Source organism: Trachypithecus francoisi, unplaced genomic scaffold (assembly GCF_009764315.1).
Source record: "Trachypithecus francoisi isolate TF-2019V2 unplaced genomic scaffold, Tfra_2.0 Lachesis_group0, whole genome shotgun sequence".
NCBI classification, from domain to species: Eukaryota; Metazoa; Chordata; class Mammalia; order Primates; family Cercopithecidae; genus Trachypithecus; species Trachypithecus francoisi.
In genome coordinates, this window is record NW_022681453.1 from 20,869,771 (window position 1) to 20,888,958 (window position 19,188).

At 40.4% G+C, this 19,188-nt stretch overlaps 1 protein-coding gene across 13 annotated transcripts in view; it reads right to left on the bottom strand.

Annotated features, from left to right (window-relative positions):
- Positions 1–19,188, bottom strand: part of SFMBT1 (Scm like with four mbt domains 1) — a 157,377-nt gene that overhangs the window by 18,331 nt on the left and 119,858 nt on the right. For all 13 annotated transcript variants that reach the window (XM_033210115.1, XM_033210114.1, XM_033210105.1 and 10 more), the window contains 9 exons: positions 18,388–18,476; positions 15,531–15,777; positions 14,414–14,508; positions 13,813–13,914; positions 11,462–11,612; positions 8,691–8,773; positions 4,019–4,145; positions 2,880–2,993; positions 804–846 (listed from right to left, as the gene is read on the bottom strand). In XM_033210115.1, the coding sequence (XP_033066006.1) occupies positions 804–846; positions 2,880–2,993; positions 4,019–4,145; positions 8,691–8,773; positions 11,462–11,612; positions 13,813–13,914; positions 14,414–14,508; positions 15,531–15,777; positions 18,388–18,476 (1,051 nt within the window). The remainder of the gene's footprint in view (positions 1–803; positions 847–2,879; positions 2,994–4,018; positions 4,146–8,690; positions 8,774–11,461; positions 11,613–13,812; positions 13,915–14,413; positions 14,509–15,530; positions 15,778–18,387; positions 18,477–19,188) is intronic.

The window sequence follows — 19,188 nt, forward strand, 5'->3', positions numbered from 1 at the left end:
CAGCATTAGATTCTCACAGGAGTGGGAACCCCATTGTGAACTGTGCGTGTGAGGGATCTAGGTTGCACGTTCCTTAGGAGAATCTAATGCCTGATGATCTGAGGTAGAAAAGTTTCATCCCGAAACCATTCCCCACCTCAGTCTGTGGAAAAACTGTCTTTCACAAAACCGGTCCCTGGTGCCAAAAACGTCGGGGACTGCTGGCTTAAAGCCGCCAAGCCTGTGGTATTTTGTATGGCAGCCCCAGAAGATTAATAGAGAATTCAACACCCAATGTTTTAAAACACACATATACACACAGAAACCTTTGTACTTTTAAGGTTTGAAGGCATTACTAATTAACTGTTTCTCAAAAGCTATGTGTGCAGGTATGTTACAAATGAAGAATTTCTTGATGGGCACAAAGTCACTCCTTTGAAGGTGTCTTTTCTTTTAGAGTTGTCTTCTACCCCAAGCTTTATTTTTTTCCACTGTGACAAATCATATCCTAATTTACAATTTTTGCTCTTCCTTAATGAACACCAGCATGGGGACTCTTATTTTCTTTCTTTTATTCAACTACCTTAAGGCTCTAAAAGCCAAAGAAAACTCAATTTAGACACCATCTTGGGAATGCATTGTACCCTTTTGTATATAATGTCATTTTAGAAAATACATATACTCCAAAGTATACAAATGATCAAATGTTGAATTAAAAAATTATGCTTCCATCTGAGAAAATGAGGAAATATACCCTCTGAAATAGTTATTTTTCTAGATATTCTAACTTGTGAACTGTTCAGACACATTATTACATTACTTACTGTTTTTCTGGCTGAACCACTGCAATTTTCCTCTGTTTATGTACTGTAGGAAGAAAAAAATATATAAATGCCAAGAAAAATAAAAAGACAAAGGCAAATTTATACGTGTATTAAGGTTACATTAGCATATTTAAAACTTGATTCTGTATGAGTGTGTGTGTGTGTATATATATATACACACATACAGTACTATAAATTAATGTTTATATCTGAATATCTAGACTGAAGCACATTTTCTTGGTAGGGGTCTTTACACAAAGAGCAAAAATAGTATTTTCAAGGCTCCCTGGGTCAGTAAGTATTGGGAAAGCTGAATATCCACATGAATGAAGTTGGACCCTTACCTTAGATCAGTGGTCCCCAACCTTTTTGGCACCAGGGACTGGCTTCATGGAAGACAATTTTTCCATGGACCAGGGGATGGGGGGTCATTTCAGGATGAAACTGTTCTACCTCAGATTATCAGGCATCAGATTCTCACAAGGAGCATGCAACCTAGATCCCTTATGAGACAGTTCACAATAAGATTCGCGCTCCTATGAGAATCTAATGCCGCCCCGATCTGACAGGAGGTGGAGCTCAGGCACTAATGCTCACTCGCCCGCCACTCACCTCCTGCTGTGTGGTCCGGTTCCTAACAGGCCATGGACCACTACTGGTCCATGGTCCAGGGGTTGGGTACCCCTGCCTCATATCATATATAAAACTTAACCCAAAGGGGATCAAAGATGTAAACATAAATATAAGGATTAAAACTATAAAACTCTTAGAGAAGAGCACGGAAGAAAACTATACAACTTATTCTTAATAGTCAAAAAATGGAAACAATTCAAATGTCCATCAACTGTTAAATAAACAAAATGTGTTATATTTATAGCATGGAATATTATTCAGCTATATAAAGGAATAAGGAACAGATACACACTACAACATGAATGAACTCTGAGAGCAGTATGCTAAGTGAAAGAAGTCACACAAGACCATAATCCCATTTATGTGAAATGTTTAGAATAGGCAAACCTATGGAGACAGAAAGTAGATTCGTGGATGCTGGGGGTGGGGATTGATTGCTAATGAGTACAGGGCTTCTTTCTGAAATGATGAAAATGTTCTCAATCTGACTATGGTGATAGTTGGTATGTCAATTATAACACTATAAAGCTGTTTAAAAAGGGGGAAAGTGGGTTGCCACTTTTGAGGTTAGGTTGCAGAAAGACTCTGGCTTCCATCTTCTTCAACCTCTGTTGCTCTCTCGCTTCCTCACTCTGATAGAAGCCAGTAGTCACGCTGTGAGCTGCCTTACGGAGAGGCCCACATGGCAACGAACTAAAGGAAGGCTCCAGCCAACACCCAGCAAGGAGCTCAGGCCCTCAGTCCAATAGCCCAAAAGAAGACGCATTCTTGCTGCTATGGTCTGAATGTTTGTACTCTCCAAAATTCACACTGAAACTTATCCACCAATGTCCTGGTATGAGAAGATGGGGCCTTTGGAAGGTGATTAGGTCACAAGAGCAGAGCCCTCATGATGCAGAATAGTGCTCTTACAAAAGAGACCCACAGAGCTAGTAGTCCCTTCCACCATGTGAGGACACGAGAAGGTGCCAACTATGTACCAGGAAATGCGCCCTCACTAGACACTGAATCTGCCAATGCCTGGATCTTGGGCTTCCCAGTCTCCAGAACTGTGAGAAATAGAGTACTGTCATTTATAAACTTCCCAGTGTGTGGTATTTTGTTACAGCAGCCAGAATGCACTAAGACACTTGCCAATAATCATCTGCATAAAGCTGGGAGCAGATCCTCCCCACGGTGAGCCTTGAGATGACTGGAGCCCTGGCTGATAATTGAGTACAGCCTGTGAGAGACTCAGATCCAGAGGACCCACCTAAGTTGCACCCAAATTCCTGACCCACAGAAACTGGTATTAAATATTTGTTACAATAAATAATTTCCTGTGCAGGAACAGATAACCAGAATGTCATTTTTTTTCCTCTGAAATGTCCAGATTAGTTTTAACTGGCAGCAGCCACACAGAAGATTATTTAACAATCAATCCTCTAACCCAGAAATAGATACCTCGTGCTCGGCGAGGAGTGCTGAGGGGGTGGCCATTGGTTTCACACCAGCCCAAAGGAAATATATCCATGGATTCCACACTCACAATATATTCAGGTATAGGCTTCTTAGAACCTGTTTAGATTTAAAAAAAAAAAACAAAAAACTTTTTTTAGACCATTAAATAAACTTCTTCATAAACTATTTTCTAGATAATGTTCTACTCTTGTAATAATGTAGACACAAGTCTCTTGACACAGAAATCATACATTTTCAAGAAAGTAAACTGTCCCCCATGTAAAACTGTATCAGGACCAAAATGAGTAGAGAATATACAAGGTGACACTTAAGCTAGGGAATAGCAAATAAGAAACTGGAACTACCACTGGTATCATTCAGACAGTTAGTATCACAGTCATTTCAGACAAATAGAAACCAAATGGCAAAGGTGACAATTCTACTCAATGAGAACATCAGTTCTGGTACTTCGGGAGTAAGCCAGAAAAGAAGAACAGTGAATTCAAATCAGGAAGTGATTTGGCAAGTTGCTGAACAAGGATTACATAAAAGTCTACATTCAATATAACCCTTGATATCCGCATTAAATGCGAATTCTACAAATCAGAAATAGTAGGTACCGTCTCAAAGTCTGACTATTTGGTAGCAGGCTAAAAAAGCAGCTCAGGACATATACAGTAACCATAGCACTGACTACTCATGCAGTGCCTTGCATTCATAAACCTGTCCAATTATTGAATATTACTTTTAGTATGGTTTATCATTTGTACTCTATATACTTTTTGGTTCCACTGGGCTGCAGCAACCAAAATATGATCTCTTCAATAAGCTAGGTGTTAATGTTCATGCTCATATAACTTGGTCACATCAAAATACATGCTATTTGACTTATGTTTTCTCCTTCCAGAAAATAGGGGACTCTATAGTAAAGAATTTTTATTCGTATTCATTTCCTAAAATTTGAAATTTGAAAGCCAAGGACAGAAAAATAAATGTTTTGCTTAGAGTCTTGCATTACAAAAGTCTCTGAACAAGATCCCCATTTAACTAATCCATTAAGTTTAACAGACCACATTACAGGATTAAACAGGAAGCTCAAAGGAGAGTGGTCACAGGAAGGCTTCTGGAGTGCTGGCACTCACCCTCCAGCTGGAGCCACAGGTAGGAGCCTCTCACTGCAGTGATGGTAGCAACACACACTTCCTCAGGGAGAAGGGGGTTCGCCGCCTCAAGCTTCATGTTCTCTTTAAATTCATGTTCAGAAATTAACTAGAAAATGAATGAATCAAATCCATTTACTGGAGTAACACAGTATCAACTCATGTGCTCAGCCAGAAAACCTTTTTCAAGTAGTATTTAATCCCTAGGTTTAAAGATAACATTTATTTTGCATTTTCTTGCTTTTTAATGAAGCAAAAGGAAAATGTCTACCTTTCTTGGTGTTATAGCAAGTATTCAGGAAGTACACTCTTTGATGTCAGATATTCCTGCATTATTGACCTTGCTCAAGCTGTATAGCCTCTTTTTGCCTCAGTTTCTTCACCTGTCAGAGGAGGTTGAGAACTCCTATCTGGCTGTGCTATTACAAGGTATCAATGAAATAAAGTCTCTAAGGTTCTGTATCCTGAATCAAGTGGCTATCAACACTGTTGACTCACTTCCCCTCACATAAAGCACCCTATCATACCATAAACTGCCTGGTTCATACTTGTATGTGTATCATAAAAGGCAATCAGGATAAAGAATGTTTATCAACAGTGGGAAAGGGTCATTTAAAACAGAAAAACATCCAGCATCCGAGTCAAAATGGACAATTGAACATCTGCATTTGAGTGTTCTCTCTTCTGACACCTAACTTAAAAATTAAAGTTGTTTTTGGTTTGCTTCTGTTTTGAAGACAAAAACTTAATATCTATATTAAGATGGATGTAACAGGAGAGGAAACAACATTTTATAAGCTAAAATTTAGAACAGGATCTAGAAACTAAGTTAAAGAAAGGCGAATCTACGCTGGCAGTAAAGAAAGTGAAGAACCAGGTACTAGGCAACTGGACGTAGAGGAGACGTAGTCAAAACAAGGAGGATTTGTTGAAAACATTTAAGAAACATTTAGGTTATGCCATTGGCTCCTCGACTCCATGCATTAGGGAAACCATTCCTTCCTCTCCCCTACAGAAGGTGAGGCTTAACCTCTGGATAGGGTAAAAGAGAAGATGCCTAGGTAAGAGGACACAAGGAACTGCTGAGGGCATGCATGCCGTGACAAAAACAGCGGTTAGCCTATGGACTTCTGAGAGGCCCAGCCCTCCGCCTCTACCCACCAGGCAGAGGACTAGAAGACACTTCTTATGGTGATATGATAAGCCCAAGAAGAAACACATAATGATATGGATTCGGGTTTCCCCAACAAATGGCCAATCAGATAGGAAAGTTCAAGGTTGACAAGCTCCATCTACCTGCTCAGAGCTTCCAATCAGCTCTTCCTTTTAGTCACCCATTTTTAAATATAGCAACAACCAAGAATTACTAGACACCTAAGAAGATGAAAGTTGAGAGTAAGAGAGACCAAAACAGACAAGCAACTTGGAAAAAGCAGTGATTATGCAAGAAGAAAACTTCCCAAAAGGTGTGTGTGTGGGGGGTGGATTAGGGGTGTTAATTAACATCCTCTGAGAGATAAGAAAAACTATTGCATCCTTAGAGCAAGAATAGTATGACATTAAAAATAAAGAAGTGCTGAGCACGGTGGCTCACGCCTGTAATCCCAGCACTTTGGGAGGCTAAGGCGAGTGGATCACCTGAGGTTGGGAGTTCAAGACCAGGCTGACCAACATGGAGAAACCCCGTCTCTACTAAAAATACAAACAAATTAGCCAGGCATGGTGGCACATGCCTGTAATCTCAGCTGCTTGGGAGGCTGAGGCAGGAGAATCGCTTGAACCCAGGAGGCGGAGGTTGTGGTGAGCCAAGATCGCACCACTGCATTCCAGCCTGGGCAACAAGAGCAAAACTCGATCTCAAAAAAATAAAAATAAAAATAAAATAAAATAAAGAAGTATGTGTCATCCCAGCACTTTGGGAGGCAGAGGTGGGTGGATCGCCTGAGGTCAGGAATTCGACACAAGCCTGGCCAACATAGTGAAACCCCATCCTTACTAAAAATACAAAAACTAGCTGGGTGTGGTGGTGGGCACCTATAATCCCAGCTACTAGGGAGGCCGAGGCAGGAGAATCTCTTGAACCTGAGAGGCAGAGGTTGCAGTGAGCCGGGATCATGCCATTGTACTCCAGCCTGGGCAACAAGAGCAAAGCTTCATCTCAAGAAAGACAGACAGAGAGAGAGAGAGAGAGAGAGAGAGAGAAACTATTCAGAGTTCCAGAAAATAAAAAACATGATGCCAAAAATTAAAAACTCAAAAGGAAGGTCAAAAGACAAAGTTTAGGAAATCTTCCAGAAAACAAAGCAAAAAGACTAAGAAACATAAAACAAAGGATAAAAAGATTAAAAAAGCAGAGGTTTGATCCAGAGGGCCATAACCAAATAAAAGAACTTCCAGAAAGAGAAAAGAGACAAAACAGAAGGAAGGAAATCAAAGAAGTGATTCAAAAAAATTTCCCAACACAGAAAGGCATGAAGATCCAGAGAGAAAGTGCCCACTGAGAACCCAGCACAGTGGATGAAAACAGGCTGGCATCAAGATTCATCACTGTGAAAAGTGGTTCTATAATCTTCCAGAGAGGCGGCAAAAAAGCCTGTCATCTACAAAAGAACAAAAATAAGAATAGCTTTATAACTTTTAACTTCTTGACAGTAACACTAGAAGTTAGAAAACAAGTGAGCAATGTTTTCAGAATTCTCAAGTAAAATAACTTCCACATTGAGCCAAATTATGAATCAAGTTAGTAGAGTGAAGACATTTTCAAATATACAGTGTCGACAAAACTTTACTTCCCTTGCACCCTGTTACAGGAAGCTACTGAGAGATGGGAATCCATCAAAACAAGGAAGCAAACCAAGGAAGAGGAGGCCATAAGATCTCTACAAAACAAGGGACCCCAAATCATACAAAAAGGGAGTGGGCAATTCCCTGGGTGACAAGGGCATTTCCATGATTAAAACTACACAGCAAAGCCGGCACGGGGGCTCACACTTGTAATCCCAGCACTATGGGAGGCCGAGGTGGGCGGATCACCTGAGGCCAAGAGTTCGAGACCAGTCTGGCCAACATGGTGAAACCCAGTCTTTACTAAAAATACAAAAATTAGCCAGGCATGGTGGCAGGCACCTATACTCCCAGCTACTCAGGAGGGTGAGGCAGGAGAATCGATTGAACCTGGCAGGCGGAGGTTGCAGTGAGCTGAGATTGCACCACTACACTCCAGCCTAGGCGATAAGAACAAGATTCTATCTAAAAAAAAAAAAACAAAAACAAACCAAAAAAACAAACAACAACAATAAAACCCACAAAAACTACACGGCAAGTCTAAAGAGCAACCCATCCAGAGAGACAGACAGTGGAAGTTGCTAAGAGGGATGTCTCTTTAACAAAAGTGTTAGGAATCACAAATTTCCTGATGTGACTGCTTTTGCTAATGAGAGACTACTGGGAGGTGTGGAAAGCAGCAGCAATAGATAAAAGAAAATTAAGTAAATTAAAAACAAGGAAATTATTATTGAGGATAAAAATTTTTAAAAAGAAACAATCATAAAATACTGCAGTTCCAGGTGCAGTGGCTCATATCTGTAATCCCAACACTTTGGGGGGCTGAGGTGGGCAAATCACTTGAGGTCAGGAGTTCGAGACCAGCCTGGCCAACATGGTGAACCTCGTCTGTACTATAAAAATGAAAATTAGGTGGGTGTGCTGGTGGGCGCCTGTAATCCCAGCTACTTGGGAGGCTGAGGCAGGAGCATCTCTTGAACCCGGGAGGCAGAGGCTGCAGTGAGCCGAGATCATGCCACTGCATTCCAGCCTGGGTGACAGAGCAAGACTCTGTCTCAAAACAAAACAAAACAAAACAAAACTGTAATGCTCAGCTGTAATATTTGAATGCATATCATAATGTAAAAAATTCATTTTGTATTTAACCAAAAATTGTAATATAACTCTAAAGGAAGAAGAACAGGGTAAGACAGAGAAGAAAGGAAACAAAAAATAACTAAATGCTAATTTATCATAATATAGAACCATCAGACTCAGTACCATAAGACAGGGTGAAGTTAATTTGTTTTAATAAAGTCAAAGTTTTAAAATTAGAACCAAGTGACATGTCTAAAATAAATGACTCAAAAGATAGAAGCTTTCCATTTTGAAAATGAAGAAATACAACTACTAGAATTACAGTGAGAAGAACAGGAAGTAGTTACTTCTGGGAAGGGAGACTGTGAAAAGGGGTAGGGCGGGGACTGCTATTTTACCTTCTAAGCCTTTTACTGCTACATGGCTTTTTAAACCACATGCATGTATTATTTGGATAGAAGAATTTAAGCTTAACAATTTTTCTCCACTTAATATTTCAACAGTTTTTCCTATTATTGAATCATGAAAAATAATCATAAAATTTCAAATTCACATGATTTCAGCTAAGAAAAAATAAAACCAATAAACTTATAAAACTAACTTAATTAGCAAACTAACTGATTCACTTCTGCAGTAAATGTATTTTCCTTTAGACCATGTGATTATAATCACCACTGTGCTCATCTGGATTAAGTGAGATGATTATCCTCAGAGTAATAACCACAGAAAGCAAGGGAAGCGCAGCAGTCCCCGCAGCCCTGCATAGTAGCCATGAGGTCATGGGGGTCCTCACCGGAGGGAAGCACCTCTGGGGAGCAGCTTCAGCACCACACTGTTTGAGGTAGTCAGCCCAGTCAAAGTCCTGGCTTGGGTAGCCTAGGTGGGGACAAATGAACAATGATTCACACTGCCACACTGCACACGCTTGCCTGGCTTCACCACTCACCAAGGGTCCACTCACAACTTCCAGTGCTGCTAGTCTGACAACTTTGATCATTTTAGAGGGGCAAAAAGCATTCTATAAACCTAGAGCACTGTTAATTTTATAAAATAGAGCAACTCTGGTCAAACTGTAATAAGACAATGAGACTCTTTGGATACATTTTTAAACTTTCAAATTTCAAACTAGGCATTTATTTTGAGCACTATTTTATATGATTAGTTGCTGGCAATTTGCCAAAAGAATTTACGACAGTTATGAATGGATTTGATTTGTATATATAAATCCACTCTTATTGTCAATTCTAAAGGGCTCAGGCTCTTAAGGAAAAGAGACAGCAAATAGTACTAGTTAATCTGCAAAGACGAAGACTTTTTTCTTCGTTAAAGCTATTTCCTGAAATGTGTCTCAGATATCACTGATACAAATGCTCTTGTCATTTTCAGATTCATATATTACAAAATATCAATGCTTTTATAATCTAAATCATGTGTTTATTTTAGAAAAAACAAGCTTAGCACCCCACTTAAGTCTACTAAGGTTCTTGACGGAAGCATCTCCAAGCTGCTGCTGACTCAGAACCATCTGCATGCAAGAGCTGAGCAAGGCTCAACTGCCTACTGTGTCTGAGCTGCTCTCAGCGTCCCGAGAGCTTAATGTCTCATAGGCAAAAAACAGGCTACTCAAGTCTATGCCCTCTGACAGCCCAACAGTCCCTGCCTACCTGAGACTGGCACCTGAGACTGGAGAACCCTTTGCCCCCACCTCGATTCCTGACAGTACATTTTCTGCCATTTTCAGTCATCTACTACCTTCCCTCTATTTACAAAGACACAGTTGATTTGTCTATAACAACACTGAAAGCTTCAGTGTTTTTAACAATTGTTTCTTCCTTTTCATATAGAGGTGGCAAGAAGAGTAAAGAACTTGGGATATCCAGAGCGTACCTGCAAAGCAAGAACTTCCTTCTGTGGCTATTCCACACCATACCCTCCAACCAGGCATTCTTCTGCTGTGTTCACTAATGGAGGAGAATCTAGGAAGTTCTGTTAATATTTCCCCCTATTTGCCCCTTGAAGGGGCTGGGTTGTACTCACTGAGCTTGTCACTCTTCCTAGGAATAAGCTCAATGCCTGGCTTACAGCAAACATTACGTAAATGTTTGTTGGATGAATAAAAGCTAATGAAAGACAAAAGGTTCTGAGTGTATGACCCTTGTTAACACGAAAGAGTACTTCCAGCCCAGTGTTCCAGCAGTCACCATTTGGAAAGTGATGCTATGCTTTACTGAAAACCTACTAATAACATATACATAGACTGCCAATCAAACAATCTGATTTGCTAATATTAAAAAATCAGATAAACATCTGAAATGTTCTAGATTCTCTAAGTTTAAAAATATTAAAAATTTCAGTCAAGCTCAACTAAACCCATTAATTAAGAGCCTTGAGGCCGGGCGCGGTGGCTCAAGCCTGTAATCCCAGCACTTTGGGAGGCCGAGACGGGCGGATCACGAGGTCAGGAGATCGAGACCATCCTGGCTAACATGGTGAAACCCCGTCTCTACTAAAAATACAAAAAACTAGCCGGGCGAGGTGGCGGGCGCCTGTAGTCCCAGCTACTCGGGAGGCTGAGGCAGGAGAATGGCGTGAACCCGGGAGGCGGAGCTTGCAGTGAGCCGAGGTTGCGCCACTGCACTCCAGTCTGGGCGACAGAGCGAGACTCCGCCTCAAAAAAAAAAAAAAAAAAAAAGAGCCTTGATTAAAGGATCAAAGACTATATTTTGCAAAGTTGCAAATATCAGGAAAACGAGCTTTTATTTTCCTACCTACTGCCTGAGTCCTACTCTTCACCATAAACTTCTCTCTAGAAAGTTGCCTCCATGATAAGACTCAGACACCTAAAGATAATCAGTAATCTACCTTCTAACTCTGGCTCTATGGCCTCTTCTTCAAGCCAGCCCCAAATGCTCACTGTGCATCCAAGCCCACCCCTCTGCCACCCCAACAGACATAAATGGAACTAAGGAGCCAGCATAGAACCCAGGTTCAAACCTGGCTTTCTAGGAGGTTATGAGGGCACAGATAACAAAGTCAGAGGATAGAACACACTCTCTTTTTTTTTTGAGATGGAGTCTTGCTGTCGCCCAGGCTGGAGTGCAGTGGCGCGATCTCGGCTCACTGCAAGCTCCGCCTCCGGGTTCACGCCATTCTCCTGCCTCAGCCTCCTGAGTAGCTGGGACTACAGGCACCCGCCACCACGCCCGGCTAATTTTTTGTATTTTTTAGTAGAAACGGGGTTTCGCCGTGTTAGCTAGGATGGTCTTGATCTCCTGACCTTGTGATCCACCCGCCTCGGCCTCCCAAAGTGCTGGGATTACAGGCGTGAGCCACTGTGCCCGGCCCACACACTCTCTTTAATAGTTTTTTAGCTCAATTTAAGACTTTGAAATATGTAAATATATGGAATCTAGACCTTTCCTTACACTTTTCTCAGAACCCAAAAACGTTAGGAACAGGCTAGGGCATGAGGAGAGGGACAAAAGATTTAAGCAATGCCATCTGACATGTCTTATCTCAAGGAGAAGCTCTCAAGTAACAACTCAGAAGAGAGCAAATGTGCACCTGGAGGGGGGCTGATGTGTAGGCCATTCTTCAGACTCCACTGCACAGGGAAGATGCCAGGACTGTCGGCGTGGCACACAAAGGATCGCCGCACGTGGTTTTCAGGTCGCAAGTCATCCATTTCCACCAGGAAGTACTTCTCATCAAAAACCTATACATGCAATTAATAGGTGAAATAGACAAATGCAAGTGCTTTTTCCTTGGCACAGCCAAACATACTACAAAAGTTCATAATCATGTGGGTATTAATAATACTAAACACTAAATGTTAGCTCTGTGTTACATAATGCATATAATTACTGTTTTAATTAAATGCTTTTCATGTATCAATTCAGTTTCAATCTTCTTTTTTTTTTTTTTTTTTTTGAGACGGAGTCTCGCTCTGTCGCCCAGGCTGGAGTGCAGTGGCCGGATCTCAGCTCACTGCAAGCTCCGCCTCCCGGGTTTACGCCATTCTCCTGCCTCAGCCTCCCGAATAGCTGGGACTACAGGCGCCCGCCACGTCGCCCGGCTAGTTTTTTGTACTTTTTAGTAGAGACGGGGTTTCACCGGGTTAGCCAGGATGATCTCGATCTCCTGACCTCGTGATCCGCCCGTCTCGGCCTCCCAAAGTGCTGGGATTACAGGCTTGAGCCACCGCGCCCGGCCTCAGTTTCAATCTTCTTAATCGAATGAGGTAAGTACCATTTTATATATATATATATATATATATATATATATATAAAATACATATATACTTTTTGGAGACAGGGTTTTGCTCTGTTACCCAGGCTGGAGTGCAGTGGCATGAACGTGGCTCACTGAAGCACTGCAGTCTTGACTTCCTGGGCTCAGTTGATCCTCCCACTTCAGTCCCTTGAGTAGCTGGGACAACAGGCATGCACCATCACGCCCAGCTAATTTTTTAATTTTTGTAGAGACGTGGTCTTGCTACATTGCCCAGGCTTGTCTCAAACTCCTGGGCTCAAGTGATCCTCCTGTCTTAGCCTCGCAAAGTGCTGGGATTACAGGCATGAGCAGCACACCTGGCCCAAGTACCACTATCAACTCCATTTTGCAGATAAGGAGAATGAGTTCAAACACAGGTTAAATAACTTGCCCTAGGTTACAAAATGAGGAAGAAGCAAAACCTGGATCCAAACCCATGTAGTTGGGCTCTGAACAAAATTTAGTCTAAACTTAGTGAGAAGCTTAGTTTAAGCTTATGCTACTGTGTATTAGTTTTTCAAATCCTAGCCCAGTTTCAAATGCCAACGAACGAACTTTATTTATTTACTTATTTAGAGACGGAGTTTTGCTCTTGTTGCCCAGGCTGGAGTGCAATGGCACAACCTTGGCTCACCACAACCTCCGCCTCCCGGGTTCAAGCGATTCTCCCACCTCAGCCTCCTGAGTAGCTGGGATTGCAGGCATGCGCCACCACGTCCAGCTAATTTTGTATTTTTAGTAGAGACGGGGTTTCCCCATGTTGGTCAGGCTGGTCTCCAACTCCCGACCTCAGGTGATCTACCTGCCCCGGTTTCCCAAAGCGCTGGGATGACAGGCATGAACCACTGAGCCCAGCCAAAGAGACAACTTTATGAACCTCCTCTGGCTTCCCACTAGCCCTCCCTTCAGACTCTAGATAGGGCCTTCTGGCCCCACTTTCAGGCTCAGAATCCCTCCTTGCTTTGAGAATAATCTTCCAAGACAGGGAAAACTTAAATCTCAATAGATCAGACAATTTAGCACCCAAGCAACTATTCCTCTAGTCACATTCAACTTTGGCTTCTATTTCCAGTAAATGTGCTTCTGCTCTAGTTGGAAACTGAAATTCTCTGGCCAATGCCTCAGTTGTAGTGACTAAGCAGGGCCTTGATAACCTTACTTCTTACTTTTGTCAGTATTCCAAAAGATTAAATCTGAATCTGGAATACATAGCTGGAACCAGGCCACTGCTAGAACTTTTAACACTAATTGCCTAATCCCCACTCATCTCCTCATTCCAAAGAGCTCTGCATCTAGTTAGACGTTGATGAGACTGCCTGCCTCCAACTTTACAGATACCCTGCCTCCTAAAGGAGTTAAATCTCCTTTACTTATATACAGCTAGGCCTGCCCCAAAGAATGCGTCCCCTACTAGTCTAGTGCCCAGGCCCAAGATTGCTTTGGCTAGGGTTACCAAGCTCTGAAGAAGGAACTGGCCACAGCAAATTGGACAAATACAAAACATGCACAGAAGTAATTCTAGCTGCACGGCTTAGAAGGAAAAATGGGTTGGATCAATAGAGCTTAAAGATCAAAACACTACCAATTTCCTAAACCAGTCACCTTGACAGGGATTCTTACCAAGAGAGTTATCCCCATTTTACCTTAACAACTGTAGCCGGAGAGATCCCAAAAGGAGACCAGGGGTCTACAGCTTCCAATTTCATGTTTACAGAGAATGTATGAATGCCAATAACTTGTTTGTCCTGAAATGCAGACACCAAAAGGGGATGAAAACACAGTATCTGAATCAATTTTACACTTACATGTAGCTGAATCCTACTGTGATTAATAGAAATATCCAGCTCTGGTAAATCCTATAGTTTTCTTCTTTTTTTTAAATGTGCAAAACTAGCCAATATAATTTTCTTCTCTGGAAAAAACTATCCAGGAAAAACAAAAACACAGAAAGTGCTTCTACTCTCTACATTCAAAGACAAGGAATATCTGGAGGAAAAAACAAATTTATTTTGTAAGTTAGGGGTATGTAGTTAAGGGTAGAAAAGAAAAGATTCAAACTACTTCAGGAGAACTTGGGGAGAAAATCTAGACAACTGTTAGAAGAAAACAAGGATGATCATCAGTCCAGTGTTAACACACCCTCCATTCTTACCGACTGCAGGGGCTACTTTACACTTTCACCCTTGGTGTTGCTTTACTGTACTGTAAGAGGAGCAATACCGATCTATCACGTTTTGTTTTTACCTTAAATAAGTAAGATGGTAATGGCTCTTCCTCTTCCTCTTTCACTTTGGCCAAAATCTCTTGCCACTCAGCTTCATTTTTTAGATGTCTGATGGCTTTAATAAAACATGACAACATGCTTTAGATGATGAGAAACTTACACTTTTTACCTGTCCTGAAAGCATTCACATAAACAAAAAAAAGTCACTTTCCACTGGAACTAGAAAAGGGTTCAAGCCCACTTATATCCCTCTACACTTAAAGAACTTGCACTTAAAGAACTTCAGCACTTTGCTCTATGCAGAGCCTGGACAGCTTGGCTTTATGAAAATACCTACAGTAAGATCATAAGGATTGCTGTAATCCATAAAATTGTAATACAACATCCAAATTGGGGCATATAATAATAAATGCAAATTGATTTAAACTAACTCCAGAAATACCAATATTATTGGTATTTCTTTTAATCAACAATTTGCTGTGACCCAATTTTCTATATACCTAGCTAAATGCTCCCTAGATAATTTTTTCTTTATTTTATCTAGGTCAAGGGTCAGTATGGGTTGGCACAGAAGTCTATGAGGTATAACAATAAGTGTGGTAAATTATAAAAGCAATAAAAAGAAAAGAAAAATAGGCACTTGGCCAGGTACGGTGTCTCACGCCTGTAATCCCAGCACTATGGGAGGCTAAGGTGGGCGGATCACTTGAGGTCAAGAGTTCGAAACCAGACTGGCCAACATGGTGAAACCCCGTCTCTACTAAAAATACAAAAATCAGCCAGGTATGGTGGCATGTGTCTGTAATCCTAGCTACTGGGGAGGCTGAGGCACAAGAATTGCTTGAACCTGGAAGGTGGAGGTTGCATGACACTGCACTCCAGGCTGGATAACAGAGCAAGACTCTGTCTCAAAACAAAAAACATACAAACAAACAAACAAAAACAAAAGCAGAACAAGAACAAAAAAGAAAAATAGGCACTTAGTTTAACAACTCCATATAAACTGTTTTGTTACAGCTCTACTATGATAATTAACAAAGGTTTTCATAATATGTAGAATATATTTTTTTAGCCTCATAGATATTAATAACATAGCATGTTAATGCCACAGAAGAAAAATGCTCTATTACTCTTCACCTGAAGGAGGATGAAGCTCGTATCCCTGTTGAGCAGCCCAACCAACGTGATGAAGAAATGGATCCAAGTAATACAACCAATGTTCATAATTGTCAGAACTTTCAAGTCCTTCATAACGTAGCTTCAGCCTTCCTCCAATGTTTTCTACTACAGTAACAATCCAAGTGCTTAAAGAGTCCTGGAAAGCTTGACATTCTAGTCTGGATCCTGGAGCAATGAGATCTAAAGGATTCCTCCCATTACGGAGCTGTAGGATTAAAAAGTGAAACAATCCAGTAAGAGAAATTAATATAATATTTTTGAAAAACCACCTTCTAAATGATCTCAAACCAGCCTTCGTATTTTTTACCTATTCAAAAGCCACTGACACTAAATTGTCTATCATCATACAAACCTCTTATAGTATTATTTCTAGGTGATATGAAAATGTTTATCTTAAAGACTATAATGCAGTAAAACTGCTCTAACATATCTCTAGCTCTAGGATTATGTTATGTAGTTTTATTTAGTAAGAATTTTTAAAATGTAATAATTCCTCATCTATTATAAAACAAATATGGGCCAGGCATGGTGGCTCACACCTATAATCCCAGCACTTTGGGAGGCTGAGGTGGGCAGAACACTTGAGGTCAGGAGTTCAAGACCAGCCTGGTCAACATGGTGAAACCCTGTCTCTACTAAAAATACAAAAATTAGCCGGGCGTGGTGGTGGGCACCTGCAGTCCCAGCTACTTGGGAGACTGAAGCAGGAGAATCACTTGAACCCAGGAGGCGAAGGTTATGGTGAGCCAAGATCATGCCACTGCACTCCAGCCTAGGCAACAGAGCAAGACTCTGTCTTAAAAAAAAAAAAAAAGCAAATATCAAAATACCATCATCATCATTAAAGAAAAAAATCAAACATGACAAAAGTCAAAGTCACCTATAATCCCACCTCAAAGAAAGAACCACAAGAAACACTTTGGCATACACTGTTTTTCTCCATACAAGTCAATATCCACCTCTGCCAGTCTGTCTGTTTCTATGTTTTGAAAAATAGAAACACTGCATACTGTTTCTTAATTTGTTCTTCACTTAGTACATCATAGATATCTTTCTACAATAGCATATATAACTCTTCCTCATAGACAGAAGTCTATGAGGTATAACAATTAGTGTGGTAAATTATAAAAGCAATTTTATAATTGTTTTATAGTATTTTATGTTTTATAGTATTTTATGTTTATATGTATGTTTTATAGTATTTTATAGTATTTCATGTTTTATGTATTTTATGATATTTTACATTGTAAATGGGCAATAATTTATCCAGTTACCTACAGATAGTATTTCAGTTGTTTCTGATTTTTTATTGATGTCATAACAATGTTCAAATGAACAGAGTAAAAGCTTTTGATTACAGCGATGGAAAGGAAAAGTTTAACTCTCGCTATCTAGAAGTATATTAAAAACTACAATAAAGAAAAGAAATTCATTATCAAGTTATCATTTAACCATTTCTAATACACAACCTTACATTTTTTCCCAGTAAAAACTGCTCTGTGACACTTACATATCCAGATATGCAAAAGGACATATGAACAAATGAAGAAAAAGATTCAGAGCTAAAAGTCAGCATGGCAGACTCATGGTCAATGAAGAGTAGAATAGTTTATCAATTCATCCATTCATTAAAATGTTACTGTTTAGTACGTGTCAAGCCCTGGCTAAGCATATATAAACGAGTCAGAGTACAAAAAATAAAAACCAGTTTGAAATAGAGTATTCATCAATCAAAATTTAAAAGGGAATGTGAATGGATCATAGAAGTAAATGTAAGGCCTAAAACCATAAAACTCTTAGAAAATACAGGAGTAAATCTTCTTGACCTTGGGTTAAGCAAAGCCTTCTTAGATATGATACCAAAAGCACAAGCAACAAAAGAAAAAAAGATAATCTGGATTACATCAAAATAAAAAATGTTTATGCTGTAAACAATAAAAAGCCACAGAATGGAAAAAATATTTTCAATATTTTGAAATGCATGTATATTTTGAATGCATAATAATACATCCAACTCAATAATAAAAAGACAACCCACTTTAAAAATGGGCAAAGAAATGTCTCCAAAAAGGATAAAGAAATGGCCCATAAGCACAAAAAACATACTCAACATCAATAGCCCTTAGAGAAATGTAAATCAAAATGAGGTGCCACTTCATACCCACTAAGTCAGCTATAATAAAAAAGACAACAAGTGTTGGCAATGATGTAGAGGGATGGGAACCTTTATACACTGTGTTTCACATATGCCACAAAGAATTTTGCCAGTATGACAGAAAGTGACAAGATATAACTTAGAAATGTCATAACCAATAAATCCATTTCACAAAATCAAGAGATCTATATTCATTAACAAGCTCAAAGGCTACACTAACTTAAAAGGACTGCTGAAAAGCAGGTGGAAGGCAGGAGTACAACAGGTCCAATGTCTTCTGAGCAAAAAAAAAAAAAAAGGGTGGGTTGGAGTCTCCAAGTCACCTGGGGTGGGAGTTACAAATGTCCACCTTGAAGCAGAATCAACCCCTGCTTAGTTTCAGAGTGAAAGCCCTCAGAAGGTCCTATTTTCCAACTGTATAAAAGAATCTGGGAAATTAGATTTTTTATGTGTTAGCAACTAATTCAGAAAATATTTAGGCACTAGGCAAGTCACCAGTTTGCAACCTCTAAGGGTAAGTTTAAAATTCCCAATACCTGTGCCTATGTCTCGAATAATAATGTTTATTCGCTTCAGAGTGATAAATAAGCAACCGATTTTAAGATTCTTTGAAAGATCAGATGGGTTTTCCACGCCGATGTGGCATATAGTAATACTCACGCCCTCTAGCAGTGGAACAGGAGGACTACATGCTCCTATCAGGGTCTGCCGCAGAAACTCATCCCAGTCAGACACTTTATCTCTGATGCCTAGATGAGAGAATAAATGACTGATTACTCAAAATGCCAGCCAACAGAATGCAGAGAAATCGAACCAGTGGAGATGGTTTAGAGGTATTTCTCATTTTAAGATCTAAGAGTCAAACATAACTGCTTCTTTGAGAGCCTGAAAAGATAAAACAAAATAAAACCAAAAATACTTCTCTAGATGGAGCTACCTTCTGGTTAGTTTATTAAGAGTTGTATATAAAACAGGGAGAATAGGGGCCGGGCGCGGTGGCTCAAGCCTGTAATCCCAGCACTTTGGGAGGCCGAGACGGGCGGATCACGAGGTCAGGAGATCGAGACCATCCTGGCTAATACGGTGAAACCCCGTTTCTACTAAAAAATACAAAAAACTAGCCGGGCGACGAGGCGGGCGCCTGTAGTCCCAGCTACTCGGGAGGCTGAGACAGGAGAATGGCGTGAACCCGGGAGGCGGAGCTTGCAGTGAGCTGAGAGCCGGCCACTGCACTCCAGCCTGGGCGGCAGAGCAAGACTCCGTCTCAAAAAAAAATAAAAAAAAAAAAAAAATAAAACAGGGAGAATAGGCCCAACTACCTGTTCCTAAAATTTTATCCAGAAGGTACCTTACTTTATTTTTTATGATGGAAATTTTCAAACATACAAAAAGAAAAATGATCTAATGAATCCTAAGTGCCCTGGCGTCAACAACGGTCACCTCATGGCCAATCTGTTTCAT